The 15,723-nt window shown below is 42.3% G+C and overlaps 1 protein-coding gene across 12 annotated transcripts in view; it reads right to left on the bottom strand.

Annotated features, from left to right (window-relative positions):
* Positions 1-231: 231 nt before the first annotated feature.
* Positions 232-15,723, bottom strand: part of CIAO2A (cytosolic iron-sulfur assembly component 2A) — a 32,433-nt gene continuing 16,941 nt past the window's right edge. Inside the window, exons 4-8 of one of the 12 annotated variants that reach the window (XR_010120705.1) lie at positions 13,156-13,201; positions 10,574-10,696; positions 9,962-10,134; positions 9,598-9,702; positions 232-442 (exon numbers count right to left, since the gene is read on the bottom strand). Coding sequence is in view for 4 of the 12 variants with exons in the window: in XM_055278195.2 (XP_055134170.1) it covers positions 10,599-10,696; positions 13,156-13,201 (144 nt within the window). In the remaining 8 variants the exon portion in view is untranslated. Of the gene's footprint in view, positions 443-1,055; positions 4,547-6,632; positions 7,763-8,293; positions 10,135-10,573; positions 10,697-13,155; positions 13,202-15,723 lie in introns of those variants that run through there. The other 11 variants (XR_008657690.2, XR_010120706.1, XR_010120710.1 and 8 more) reach the window with 11 other exon arrangements.

Raw genomic sequence — 15,723 nt, 5'->3', positions numbered from 1 at the left:
CAAAATCTTGCTAAGAGGAAAATAATTGCCAAGAGCATCAAACATGCTAATGTGAAGACACATTAAGCTGTAAATATCCTTCAGAAAATGATGAAAATAGCAAAATGAGTAAAATCATATCTTGATTATTGTGTCCAGCTATGTCCCATTTATTTCACCAGGAAGTTCTGTGTCTGTCAATCTACCTGGACCCTATTTTCAATCCACAAAATAGGTAAGGAACCTAGAAAATTTTGCATTGTGTTCTGTTAATTCACTTTAATCAATAGGGAAAATGACTTGCCCAAATCACACTGCTGATTTTTGGCAAATGCTCAACTGGAAATCAGGCCTCTTTTGGTATATCCTAAGCCCATAGGTCCTGACCCCATGGCCTCTGATTCTTCCATGCTATGTGAGTATGGACAGGTCACTCAACATTTCCTGGCCTCAGTGTTCTTACCTGTAAAATGAAGTTGTAGAATTAGATTAACACAAAATTAGCCCTCACTGTCCCTGATGGTAGCCATGTTTTTCAGTGGGAGAAATGTAGGTCTCACAAGGCTCTGCAACTTGGTAAGTTTCACCTTGAAAGGCAATCTTGCACACAGATTCACTTTACATTCTGTCTCATCTGAATAGACTCAGCTTAATGTAGCCAAAAAAACCCAAAAAAACAAAAAAACACTCACAGTTGTGACAGTCTGAGGAATCCAGCTACAAGGAAACTCAGTTGATAGGACCCAGCTTAGCTAAATTTGCTTAATCAGAACAACAAAAAAAAAAGCCTAGGAACCATAACACTCCTTAAAAAACAAAAAGCGGGTCCATAGCGGTGGCTCATGCCTATAATTCCAGCACTTTGGGAGGCCCAGGCAAGCGAATAACGAGGTCAGGAGTTTGAGACCAGGCTAGCCAACATGGTGAAACCCCATCTCTACTAAAAATACAAAAAATTAGCTGGGCGTGGTGGCGGGCACCTGTAATCCCAGCTACTCGGGAGGCTGAGGCAAGAGAATTGCTTGAACCCAGGAGGTGCAAGTTGCAGAAAAAAAAAAAAGCACACACACACACACTCACACACAGAGAGATTTATTAACCTAATAAGTTTTGGTAAAAGGTCATGATCATTTTTAATTCTGCATGAATCGGTGGATTAGCAACTGTAGACCAAGCTCAGTATTAATCTCGTTTGTTGTTAATGATGCTAAAGGATCCTCGGAACCCCTAGAAAGCCAACATTCACTGTGGCTTCTATAGTTAGACATTCAAAACCAGAAGGAACTTTAGAGATCACCTAACACATTAACTTTATAGAAGACAGAAGGAGGCCCACCAGAGCAAGAGTGACTTACACAAGTTCACACTTGTCTGGGGCAGAGCCAAGATTAAAGGTCAGGCCTCTTGACCCCCAGCTCAGTGGATATTCCTCATGTGAAATGCCAAAGGCTGAAGCCCTGGGTAAAGCCAGATTCACTCATTATGACCAAGGTGAGCCTGAAATAATTCAACAAGAAATGTTGGAAGTCCAATATGCAAAAAACACACCAGCAGCTGTAGGAGACACCTGAGGAGACATGAAATAGAAAACACATTCGAGATAGCCAAGAATGTGAGCAGTGGGCTGCAGCTCCAGCCCCCAGGAGTTTGGATAAAATCAAGGGAAACTTTCCCAAGAGAGAAAATACATTGTATTTCCCACCTTAAAAATATATTTTAAAAAATGATTTTATAAAAGACACATACCACAAGAGGTGTTTTGGTTTTGTTTTAAAGACAAGGTCTTGCTGTGTCACCAAGGTGGGAGTACAGTGGTGCAATCACAGCACACTGCAGCCTCGACCTCCTGAGTTCAAGTGACCCTCCGCCTTAGCTTCCCTAGTAGCTAGGATGGCAGGCACATGCCACTATGCCCAACTAAGTTTGTTTTTAATTTATTTTTGTAGAGACAGGGTCTTGCTATGTTGCCCAGGCTAGTCTCAAACTCCTAGACTTAATCGATCCTCCCACCTTGCCCTCCCAAAGTGCTGGGATTACAGACGTGAGCCACTGTGCCCTGTCTACCACATGAGTCTTTTTCGGTGTTTTAAATAATATTTATTAGGGGTTATCAACTTATCAAAAGGAAACATTCATTGCAGATAAACTTTTTAAAAGACAGAAATAAATACTCTTAAAATGTTGATATTTCTTCTATTTTTATACATAAATGCACTCTTGTTTTTAATTGGGATCACTTGGCATATATTATTTTGTATCTTGCCTTTCTGTCTTAATTTTGTCTTGAGAATTTCCCATGTAATTAAAGAGTCTTTGAAAACATCAAGATTCCATTAAATAAGTGTAGTATCAATTATTTAATGCCTTACATATTGTTAGTCATTAAGTTGCACATTTTTCATGAAAAAAATAATGCTGTGATCATCATATAATTCATAACGTACGGTTTGAAAATAATGGTCATGGATAAGATAAACTATTCAATAAGTGATGTCAAGACAATAACTAGTCTTCTGGATACAAAACTGAGTTGGTTCAGTATTTATACCAGTATAAATTCTCAGTAGTCTGTACTGAGTATTTATACGGCATATTTAGTAAATCATACTGAGTATTTATGCCAGTGTAAATTCCAAATGGCTCAAAGATTGAAATGTTTAAAAATAAAATCATAAAAGTATTAAAGGGAAGGATAGGAAAAATATTCCCCTAGGAGAGGGAAAGACCTTTCTAATTATGACCAAAACAATCCAGGATACATAAAATTAAGGAATGACAAATTAAATCCCATAAAAGTATATTCATGGCAATTAAAAAAGAGAAAAAGTAAAAAAGGACAAACTGGATAGGCATGATGGCTCATACCAGTAATCCCAACACTTTTGGAGGCTGAGGCAGAAGGATTGCTTGAGGCCAGAAGTTCAAGAGTCTGGACAACACAGCAAAACCCTGCCTCTACAAAAAATTTAAAAATTAGCCAGGCATGGTGGCCCATGCCTGTAGTCCCAGCTACTTGGGAGGCTGAGGTGGGGGGATTGCTTGAGCCTGGTGATTGCACCACTGCACTCTAGCACAACATATGCTAAAATGTAAGCAAAAAAGGGGCATATGTGTTTGTACTGGCTTTTACAGGTATAAAAAACTCTGAAGCTATAAGTAAAGCGTGATTAATCATGAAACCTACTGGAAAAGGATGTGAACTAAATTGGGAAGGAGTCTTTTCACTGTATAGCTTTGAATGCTTTTTGATGTTGAACCACCTGTGGTATTACTCATTCAAAAACTGAATAAAAGCCAGGCATGGTGGCACGCAGCTGTCGTCTCAGCTACTTGGGAGGCTGAAGCAGGAGAATCGCTTCAACCCAGGAGGCGGATGTTGCAGTTAGTGGAGATTGCACCACTGCACTCCAGCCTGGGCAACAGAGCAATACTCCGTCTCAAAAAAAAAAAAAAAAGAAATGAATAAAAATATAAAAATCTCAGCTACTTGGGAGGCTGAAATCGGAGAACTGCTTGAGCCCAGGAGTTCAAGACCAGCCTGGGCAACATAGCAAGACCTGATCTCTACAAAAAACAAACACACAAAAATTAGCTGGGTGTGGTGGCTTGCACCTGTAGTCCCAGCTATTCAGGAGGCTGAGACAGGAGGATTGCTTGAGCCCAACAGTTAGAGGCTGCAGTGAGCTATTATCTTGCCACTGCACCCCAGCCTGGGCAACAGAGCGAGATCCTCGTATCTTAAACAAACAAAAAACCTGAATAGGGTCAAACATGTTTACACAGCAAGAAAATAGGAAATATATTTGCAGTATATGTGACAGAAAATGCTAATATTTGTATTGTATAATTAGCTTTTTAAAACATGAACATTCCAGTAGAGACCAGGCACAGTGGCTCACACCTGTTATCCCAGCGCTTCGGGAGGCTGAGGCTGGAGGATTGCTTGAGCCTAGGAGTTTGAGGCTGCAGTGAGTATGAAAGCATCACCGCACTCCAGCCTGGATGACAGAGCAAGACTCTTATCTCAAAAAAAAAAAAAAAATTCTACATGTTTAACCTTACAAATAGATGCTAATGAAAAACCTTTTTAAAATCCTCCACCTTGGGCAAATATTTTTTTTAAATAATAATACCCAGTATTAGCGTAGCACAGGAACACCTACCCCACTCTTGGTTGGGTATCAATTGGTACAATTTCTCCAGAGGCCAATTCAACAATATGTATCAAAGCCTCAAAATCATTCATAATCTTTAGCAAACAGTTCCACATCTAAGAAAGTCTTCAGTGATTGGCCATGCACGGAGGCTCACACCTGTAATCCCAGCACTTTGATAGGCCGAGGCAGGCAGATCACTAGGTCAGGAGATGGAGGCCATCCTAGCTAACATCATGAAACTCCGTCTCTGCTAAAAATACAAAAAATTAGCTGGACGTGGTGGCGTGAACCTGTGATCCCAGCTACTCAGGAGGCTGAGGCAGGAGAATCGGTTGAACCTGGGAGGTGAAGGTTGCAGTGAGCTGAGATCACACCACTGCACTCCAGCCTGGGTGACAGAGCAAGACTCCCTTCAAAAAAAAAAAAAAAAAAAAGTCTTCAGTGATAATCACTCCGGTCAGAACAAAGGCGCAGGCTGCAATGAGTCCATGGTGGTCTGGTACCATTTAGCGCAGCCCGGTTAGAGGGGGAGTGAGGGTGCCCTCAGGGCCTTTGGGAAAACCCAGCGCAGCTGATGCGAAGTGGGTATGCTCTGTCACTAAGCAATAATGCTTTGCTGCCATCTGGTGTTCTCCCAGGTAATCTCACCCATCCCAGAGGAAAAACTCTCCAAGTTAGCACCAAGCAGCCCTTTCCTCTATTCTCCCCTACCCCGGAAGATGGGGGTCTCGCTCTGTCACCCAGGAGGGAGTGCAGTGGCGCGATCAGGGTTCACTGCAGCCTCAATATCCTGGCCTCAAGCGATCCTCCCATCTCAGCCCCCCGCGTAGCTGGAACTACAGGTGAGCACCACCATGCCCTGCTAATTTTTTTATTTTTTGTACAGACAGGGTCCTGCTATGTTGCCTAGGCTGGTCTCAAAAGCTCTAGCCATCCACCCACCTTGGCCTCCCAAATGTTGGGATTACAGGCGTGAGTCACTGCACCTGGCCTTCTCTATTTTTAACAAACCCTAATAAAGCATTTACTAGGTTCCAGGCATTGTGCTCAGCACTTTACAAGCATTCCCTTTTTTAGTCCTCATAAGGGCCCCATGAAACAGGTAATTTTATCATCCCCATTTTACAAATGAGGGAACTAAAATACAGAGAAGCTAGGTAACTTGCCCAAAGTCACACAGCTACTAAGTGACTGAGTATTGGATTCGAACAAGATGGCAGTTTGGCACCAGTGTCTGTGCTCTTGACCACATCCTTTGTGAAGAGGATCCAGGGTCTGTGTGGTACTAACAGCACTTGGAGAGAACGGGACAGCCCATACAGCAACATCCTCTCCACATCCAGTACATCTGCCCCAAATAAGTCCATACCAGAACTGGGTTCACTCATGCCCTATAGGCAGTCTAACCTGAGTCATGGACAACCACTTCAGGCTAAATCCAATGGAGTTTTTTGGAAAAATCTTTACTTGTAGTTCATATACACAAAAAGATATCAGAAATAATGTGGCTGAGTGCAGTGACTCATGCCTTTAATCCCAGCAATTTGGGAGACCGAAGTGGGAGGATCACTTGAGCCCAGGAGTTTGAGACCCCCTAGGCAATATAGTGAGACCCCATCTCTACAAGAAATTTAAAAATTAGCTAGCTTTGGTGGCGTGCATCTGTAGTCCCAGCTACCCCGGGAGGCTGGGGCGGGTGGATAGCTTGAGCCTGGGAGATAGAGCCATGATCGTGTCACTGCACTCCAGCCCCAGTGACAGAGTGAGACCATGTCCCAGGGAAAAAAAAAAAAAAGAGTATTAACAGTAGTGGTGCATCAGTAATGGGTTTGAACTCCGACAGTTCACTGGCTTGTTTTCTACCATGGTATTAACACATGCGGAAAACCACCTGGGATATGAGCGCAATGAGACTTTTATAGCAATCCTACCCCTTCCTAGTAAACTGTCCCCCACTAACTACAGTTAATTGTGTCCTGCTGGACACATCTGCAGTTTTGGTAGCAGTTGCTTCATGGTGGAGCTGGGAAAGCTGCTTTTTGTTTTTCCTTTCTTTTTTTCTGGTTTTTTTTTTTGAGTCAGAGTCTCGCTCTGTCCCCCAGGCTGGAGTGCAGTGGCACCATCTCGGCTCACTGCAAGCTCCGCTTCCTGGGTTCACGCCATTCTCCTGCCTCAGCCTCCTGAGTAGCTGGGACTACAGGCGCCCGACACCACGCCCGGCTAATTTTTTTGTATTTTTAGTAGAGACAGGGTTTTATTATGTTGGCCAGGATTGTCTCGAACTCCTGACCTCGTGATCCGCCCACCTCGGCCTCCCAAAGTGCTAGGATTACAGGCTTGAGCCACCGCGCCCGGCCTTTTTCTTTTTTTTTTTTTGAGACAGCGTCTCACTCTGTTGCCAAGGCTGGAGTGCAGTGGTGCAATCTTGGCTCACTGCAACCTCCGCCCCCCAGGTTTAAGCAATTCTCTGCCTCAGCCTCCCGAGTAGCTGGGATTACAGGCACATGCCACCATGTCCAGCTGATTTTTGTATTTTTAGTAGAGATGGGGTTTCACCATCTTGGCCAGGTTGGTCTTGAACTCCTGACCTCGTGATCCACCCACCTTGGCTCCCAAAGTGCTTGGATTACAGGCGTGAGCCACCGCACCCAGCCTAAGCCACCACGCCTGGCCATAAGCTTCTTATTTGTAACGGTCTAAGAAAGTAGTGGATAAATAATTAGTTGAGCGTGATAGCTCTCATCTGTAGTCCCAGCTTCTTGGGAGGCTGAGGTGGGACAATTGCTTGAGCCCAGTAGTTTGAGGCTGCAGTGAGCCCTGATGGTGCCTTTGCACTCCAGCAGGGGTGACAGAGAGAGACCCTGTCTCAAAACCAAAAACAAGAAGGTAGTGGCTCCTACTGGGGCTCAGAAAGCAATAACCCAAAATATGGCTCCTTGGTGTGCTGTGAATTAAAGGACAATAGAAAGCCTCAGAAGCAGCCTCAAAAGCAAAGACTTTCTCTGACCATATCCTGCCCTCCTGTCTCCTGCCCCTTCCTCTTCCAAAGGGAGTCATAGAAAACAGAATCTCTCTTCCCCAAGAGAGGTAATAGAAACCAGAACCTCTTTTCAAAGCAAGCCATACCAGTCTGGGAAACATGGCAAAATCCCATCTCTACAAAAAAATACAAAAAAAAAAAATTAGCTGGGCATGGTGGCGTGCACCTGTGGTCTCAACTACTTGGGAAGTTGGGGTGGGAGGATCACTTGAGCCTGAGAGGTTGAGGCTGCAGTGAGCCGTGATTATGCCACTGCACTCCAGCCTGGGCAACAGAGCAAGACCATCTCAAAAACAAAAACAGTAGCAACAACAACAAAAAGCAAGCCATAAAACCCAGAAATATTACTCTAACTTTCCCCCGCCTTTCTGTGCATGAGATGGCCATAAAGAAATTCTCTGACCTACCTTATCTAACAGTAGGTCATACGACTGCCCCATACCTGGGAGGAAGGAATGCTACACAGAAAGGCCAAGAAGAATCTGAAGAGATAGGCCTTGCTGGGTTTCCCCACTTAGTCCATTATCATTAGATCGCACTTTTTGTCCAATCACATTTCTACACAATTGTCCACTCTTCATCCAACCTAAGCAGAAAAATAAGACAGTTTTCCCTGGGTCTTTGGATTCTTCCTATCTGAAGCCTGCTGTGTCACATAAAACTTGGATTGACCACATCTGTTATGCTTTTCTCTTGTTACCCTGTCTTTTGTCACGGGGGTGTTGGCCATGACCTTTATGATGGGTGAGGAAAGGTATCACACATTTCTGCCCCTATACTCCCAGCCAAAGTTGTGAACCCTCAGGGTTCTGAGGGGTTATTAAAGGAGGGGGAAGCCCAATGCTCAGCTAGCATTACTTGTAAAGCAGAGTTATTAACCCGGGGTCCACTGGCTCCTTAGCAAGTCTGTGAATGTCCTGGAGTCACATGCAAAGTTTCATGTGAGTGCCTTTTTCCCCCTAGGGAGAGGGCCCATTCCACATCTTTTATCTGATTTTCCAATTGGTCTGACTTTTCAGAAAGGATAATCATTCTTGTAAATCAGGAGTTTGCTAATGGCACACAGGCCAAATCCAGCCCAGTGCTGGAATTTTGTACAATTCACAAGCTAAGATGGTTTTTATATTTTTAAACGGTTGAAAAAATTAAAAAGGAAAATAGTAATTCATGACACATGAAAATTATATGAAATTCAAATTTGTGTCCATAAAGTTTTCTTGGAGTGCAATTATACTTATTTGTTTACAGACTATCAGCTGCTTTTGTGCTACAAGGGCAGAGTCGAATAGTTACAACAGAGCATATGGCTTGAAAAGCCTAAAGTACTGCCTATGTGGCCCTTTTCCAAAAACTTTTCCTAACCCTTGCCAAACACGGACTAGCTAACACTACTTCTGACTATATATGTACCTCTATCTTTCACTTCTATGTAGATACCATTATGATTAATAAAGTTTAAATTCATTTTCTAATATAATTAATGCAGTAGATGTTCGTTTTTTGACCCCTCTCACTCTACTATAGAATTCCCACCATGTGAGTCTTGCTGGGGGGACAGAGTCCACCTCCCCACAACAAAGGTCAGATTTTCTTTTCTCCTGACTCCTTGGCAGCCAGGACATGGACATGTGACTTGAGATCAGCTGACTAGAGATCTCAGCTAAGACTAGGAAGCTGGAGTGAGTCACACAAAAACAAGAAATCACTCTGGCAGTAGCGGAGACAACAGAAGTCACATCTAGCTTCCAGGAGCAGCAGGGCCAGCAGTTCAGGTGACTCCTGTAGCAATGATCCACTTGGAGTTGCATGTCAGTAGTGTCCTCACCAGACAGTCCCTAAGGCATGGTTTTGTCTTTGGACCTGCTGCCTGGCTTCTGTTTCTACTTGGCCAGGACTAGCTCAGGCACTAGATGAGACTGAGCCTGAATCACTCACTGCCTGGAGCAGAGAGAAGCTGAAGGTCCAGGTTGATAAGTATGAACTCCAGGAGCACAGACAATGGCTGATTTATCTTTGTGTCCTTGGCACCCAAGACTGCCTGGGTCTAGACTTTGGGAGCTAGGCAGTTCTGGCTCAAGAGTTCACTCACAGGGCCGGGCGCGGTGGCTCACGCCTCTAATCCCAGCACTTTGGGAGGCCGAGGCGGGCGGATCACGAGGTCAGGAGATCGAGACCATCCTGGCTAACACAGTGAAACCCCGTCTATACTAAAAATACAAAAAATTAGCCGGGTGAGATGGCGGGCACCTGTAGTCCCAGCAACTCGGGAGGCTGAGGCAGGAGAATGGCGTGAACCCCGGGGGGCGGAGCCTGCAGTGAGCCGAGATCGCGCCACTGCACTCCAGCCTGGGCGACAGCGAGACTCTGTCTCAAAAAAAAAAAAAAAAAAAAAAAAAAAAAAAAAAAAAAGAGTTCACTCACATGGTTTGCAAATTGGTGCTGGTTGTTGTTGGGAGGACTCAGCTGCACTCCGTGTGGAATTCTCCACAGGGTGGCTTGAGTTCTCGTGACATAGCAGCTGGATTCCTACAGAATAAGCAATCCAAGAGCCCAAGGTGAAAACAGCAATACCTTTTATGATCTAGCCTCAGAGGTCACCCACTGTCACTCTGCCATTCTTTATTAGTCACACCCATCAGCTCCAATTCAATATGGAAGTTAACTATACAAGGGCATGAATACCAGGAAGTGAGGATCATGGGGGCCATGTTGGAGGCTACTATACTTCACATGACCATTAACCCCTAAAACAAACCAAATGAAGTAGATAAAGTGCGGATCATACATTTAGGTTGGTTTAATCAAAACTTCTTTGGTGGACTTCTTGATCTTCAAAATTGTGTATGCCATCTGGCCTTCTCCACATTTGTTCCTTATCTATGAAGGGGTCCAGGACTCTCCTTGGAAGGAAGGTAGGCCCAATCTTAAGGGTTCCTTTTGGTTCTCAGATCTCTGATTCTACAAAATAATCAGCAAAAATAAAGCTTTGAAGATATATTTTAGGAGTTGACATTTACACTGGAATTTACAATTCAATAAAAACAGTGAGTCATTACAAGAATCATCTGCTTATTTATTTTACAGAGTAATGATTTAAATTGAGTACATTTGGGCACAGTAGATATTTGACACGAAAAGTAGTTGTATCAGAATAAGCATCAGAAAAATAGCAACTCATCTTACACATAATAACTAGAAAATATTATTCTGTCTGATCATTTTAAGTGTTACAAATCCTGAGAATGTTATACATTGAACAAATTAGGTACTACCTTATAATTAAATCTCACTTGGAAAGAATCCTTTAAAAAATGCTCTGAGGTACAAATCACCTATGTATTAAACATGAGTCTCTGACATTATACAAAAAGTTTAAACAAATATATCAAACAATTACAGGCCAGTGGCTCTTAAAACAGCTATCAGTCAGGTTCAAGGACACACTGTTCCACAATTTCCCGTAAGTTGGGGTTTTCCATTGCAGCTGCCACTCGCTCTTTGTCATTTATCTGCTTATTGACTGAAAAATACACAGACAAAAGTTAGCAGAAGAACTGTGTCAATATACAGCGCCCGACAGTATTTTTATTAGCCTGCTGAAACAAAAACTTTAACTCCTTGAGAACTTAAACCTGTTTTTGGCTAATTACTCATAATGTAATTTCCCATCTAGAAGGCAGATTTAAGAGAAAAATATCTACTAGAATTCTACTACTTACCACATCTATTTTTTTCTTTCTAGTCTTTGTCCATATACATATTTTTATACAGTTACATTCAGAATAAATACAATTTTGAAAATTGCTATTTTTTCCCCCATAAGCCTATATTTTAAACTACAGGGTTATTTAACATGGTAAAAGTCTTAAGTGTTCTAAAGTAATTATGAAGATTATGCTACAATGAATACCTTTAAACATATAGCCTTCTTTTGGGAAATATTCTCAAAAATGGGATTATTTTTAAGAGTACGAATATTTTTATGGTGTGATTCATATCACTGATTTACTTCCCAAAATTACTCACCAGTTTATACTGTCAACACCAATACATGAGCTACCAGTTTAGCAACAATACCTGGTATTATTATAATTGTTATTATTATTCTTTGAGACAGGGTCCTGCTCTGTCATCCAGGCTGGAGTGCAGTGGTGCAATCATAGCTCACTGTAACCTCCAACTCCTGGGCTCAAGAGATCCTCCTGCCTCAGCCTCCCACAGGCATGAGCCACCACACCTAGCTAATTTTCAAATATTTTTGTAGAGACAGGGTCTCACTATGTTGCCCAGGCTAGTCTTGAAATCCTGGCCTCAAACTCCTTGCCTCAAGGCATTCTCTCGCCTTGGCCTCCCAAAGTGCTAGGGTTACAGGTGTGAACCACCATACCTGGGCAATAGCTGGTATTATTTAATAAAAACAAATACACACATATACATACATAAAACAGGAGATGGAAAATGGCTCAATATTATTGTTATAATTTGCATTTCCTTGATTAATAGGAAAATAGGACATTTCCCATGTGCATATATTAGTTCTTCTTGCATGAATTTCCTGTTCATGTCTCTTTCTATTAATCTACTAGATCTTTTTTTTAAATTATTTTGAATGGATCTTCATATAATAAAGGTATTGGCCCATTACGTTTTCTGTAATTAGCTAACAGCACTCTTAATAGAAGAGTTCAAAAGAGAGACGACTATATTCTTAATGTGGATTGAGTTTTCTGGGATGCTGCTAAAATGTCTCATGTAGAAGACACACAAACATACACATATTCCTGTGAAAATATTTTCAATTTAGTTTCTTCCTACTACAATGTAGGCTCCACAAAGGCAGGAATGTATCTCAAAGGCTGAACTATACCCGCACATAGAAGGCAATGAATAAATACTAAATGAAAAACAAGAATCATAACACTTCATACTATTGCTGTTGTAAAATCCTATCATTCAAGGAATTTAAAAAGGATAACCTGAGTGGATTTAGGGTACCTAAACTCTTATTTTCTAAATTACAGGTAGAAGCCCTCAGCTCGTGGAGTTTAAAGAAATTCAGCCCACAGAGAGTATAATAATCTACATGTCTAGAACTATAGATAGGGCATGGTTTTTAAGTTTTCATGATAGTACCTAAGAAGTTTCCTGGATGGGCTGTTCCTCTGGAAGCAGCAGGCTTCCCTCTCTATAGCTCCCTTTTATGTAGGAGATTTTGAGTGTCTCTCTCCAGCCCTGTGTACGCCTTTCTGAGTCTTCTGGGTATCTATCTCACTGTTGCTCTTCCTCTATTATCTCTTTCTTCCATTCCTCTGCTATTTTTTCCCAACTTCTCAATTTACTTAGTGATGAAACTTAAGTACAACATGCCTTTTAAATGTATTTCTCATTCTTTGCACTCTATCATTTGTAGATTAAAAACATTAAAATTCTGTTTTTAATGTAACACAGGGATCATACAGAACATTTTGTCTTTTGCTTTTCCCAAACCCCACTTGTGCTATTTTTAAGTAGCTACTGATTGATTTCTCTCTGTAGGCCAGAGGTCCTCTACATAAAAAAGATTCCCCACTCCCATTCTAATATACTAACCCAGAGAGACAGCACCTACCCCAAGATTCACTAAAGCTCTACTTGCTAGACCTTCAATTTCAAGTACACAGCTCTCTATCCTGTCACCAAAGAAAAGAAGCCTACTTAGAGCTCATAAGTCAAGGTCCCTAGCGCTGGATATTCTTTACAGATGTGTAGCCACTGGCCTAAACCAGTCAACATCTGTGGGCTCTAGTGCACTCGGAGTCCACTGCAAAAATTACTTCTTTGAAATGCCTAGGTTTCCTCACCTAGGAAGGAAGAGCCAATAACTAATTGTGTACTTTTTTGAAAGTAACCCAGCAGATTCTTGGCTGGCGGAAAAATCCAGTATCCAAGATAAAATACTATCTGAAGTTGTTTTTCAATTATGTTTCAACATTCACTTACTGTCTTCTTCTGTTGAGTGGGTTCCTTCAGAAATGTAGATTTCCAACTGGAAAGTGAAAAAAAAAGTAAAAGAAAAAACATTAACACATTCTAAGATAAGAGAATGAAGTGGAATGTACAGCAAATTCAAACATCTAGGGATGACGGCCCAAATCCTGTTTCTTTCTTTTTTTTTTTGAGATGGAGTCTCACCCTGCTGCCCAGGCTGGAGTGCAGTGGCATGATCTCCGCTCACTGCAACCTCTGCCTCCTGGGTTCAAGCAGTTCTCCTACCTCAGCCTCCCAAGTAGCTGGAATTACAGGCACACGCCACCACACCCAGCTAATTTTTGTATTATTATTTTTTTTTTAGTAGAGATGGGGTTTCGCCATGTTGGCCAGACTGGTCTCAAACTCCTGACCTCAGGTGATCCACCCGCCTCGGCTTCCCAGTGTTGGGATTACAGGCGTGAGCCACTGTGCCCAGCGCCCCCCAAATCCTGTTTCTAACATCAGAGACATAGGGACAAATCCCCCACATCCTTCTCTAAAAAAAAAGGACTGAAATGAGTAGGACTTTTAATTTTGGTCACCTGGGAAATGCCTGCAGGTGGTACTTCCATTAATTTTTTTATGAATACACAAAAATATCATTTCACACAAATGAGATCTCATATGTGTGGTTTTACTTAAGAATATCTCTCTTCTGCACTCAACTTCTTCCCAACTCAGTATCTAAACTTCCTCCTGCCCTGCCACTGACTCAGGAAATCTACAATAACAATCTAGTGTGGTTTCTTCCATAGTCTTCTCTATACCCACAGAATCTTACACAGATTTTACACACACACACCCCTACATATCAGGGTTGGATGTTTCTTCACATTGCTTGTTTTACAAAAATGGGATCACAATATACAGTTTTCAGCATCCTTCTTTTCTCATTCATTATTATCTTGCTAAATCTGTTCTCAAGTATAATACTGGTTAAGCTATCCCTTCTGGCCCTGCTGCACCCATAGACATGAGCTACCCTCCAAGACCCAGAGCTTTTAAGACAACCTACAGGCTGGGCGTGGTGGCTCACGCCTGTAATCCCAGCACTCTGGGAGGCCGAGGCGGGTGGATCACAAGGTCAGGAGATCGAGACCACGGTGAAACCCCATCTCTACTAAAAATACAAAAACTTAGCTGGGCGCGGTGGCGGATGCCTGTAGTCCCAGCTACTCGGGAGGCTGAGGCAGGAGAATGGCGTGAACCCGGGAGGTGGAGCTAGCAGTGAGCCCAGATCACACCACTGCACTCCAGCCTGGACGACAGAGCGAGACTCTGTCTCAAAAAAAAAAAAAAAAAAAAGACAACCTACAAAATTATTACAAATCCTGTGGTAAAGAAAGTATGCTGTAATAAAGACATCTACTTTCCAGAGAACACTGGAACATATGAACTAATTTTTATTTACTTATTTACTACTGAGATAAACATTTCTCATGAGTAAGAAAAATCATAACTTATTATAGTTAAAAGGTACCTTAAAGGTCATCTAGTCCAATCTTTTTTTTTTTTGAGACAGGTCTTACTCTGTTGCCTAGGCTGGAGTGCAGTGGCGTGATCATGTCTCACTACAGCCTCGACTTCCTGGGCTCAGGTGATCCTCCCACCTCAGCTCCCACACTCCCACCCCTCTCCTCCCTCGTCTCTATTTTTTTGTAGAGATAGGGTTTCACCATATTGCCCAAGCTGGTCTTGAATTCCTGAGGTTAAGTGATCTGTCCACCTAGGCCTCCCAAAGTACAGAGATTATAGGCATGAGCCACTGCACCTGGCCCCAATCTCTTTAAAAAGACAAAACAAGCCGGGTGCGGTGGCTCACGCCTGTAATCCCAGCACTTTGGGAGGCCGAGGCAGGCGGATCACGAGGTCAGGAGATCAAGACCATCCTGGCTAACACAGTAAAACCCCAACTCTACTAAAAATACAAAAAATTAGCCGGGCGTGTATTCCCAGCTACTCAGGAGGCTGAGGCAGGAGAATCCCTTGAACCCAGGAGGCGGAGGTTACAGTGAGCTGAGATTGCACCACTGCACTCCAGCCTGGGTGACAGAGCGAGACTCCGTCTCAAAAAAAAAACAAAACAAAACAAAACAAAACAAAACACCTTTCTCCTAGTAGCAAAACACTCTTATTCTAGACCTCAAAGCAACAGGTATAGAATCACTCTATACTGATTTACTTGAGTTTAAAATTATGCAGGACTCATTATTCTAAAAGTGATAAAGTGGAAGAGGCAGCATTTATGCAGCTACTCCTATATGAACTATACTTCAGGGTAACCAAACAATTGATGAGGGGAGCTGTCACCAATAATGGGACAAACTGAATTTATAGGCCTCTGACGTGATGCAATAAGAACACATTTATTCAGTATTCTTGCCAAAAATGCACAAACTGAATCTAACCAGGAAACATCAGAAAACTCAATTTGAGGGACAATCTATAAAATATCTGGTTTACATTCTTCAAAAATATCAAGATCATGAAATAAAGGCTAAGGAACTACTCCAAATTAAATGAGACTAAAGAGATATG

Source organism: Symphalangus syndactylus, chromosome 5 (genome assembly GCF_028878055.3).
Source record: "Symphalangus syndactylus isolate Jambi chromosome 5, NHGRI_mSymSyn1-v2.1_pri, whole genome shotgun sequence".
NCBI classification, from domain to species: domain Eukaryota; kingdom Metazoa; phylum Chordata; class Mammalia; order Primates; family Hylobatidae; genus Symphalangus; species Symphalangus syndactylus.
Note: the sequence above shows the minus strand (reverse complement) of the source record. Positions and strands in the feature narration are given on the sequence as shown.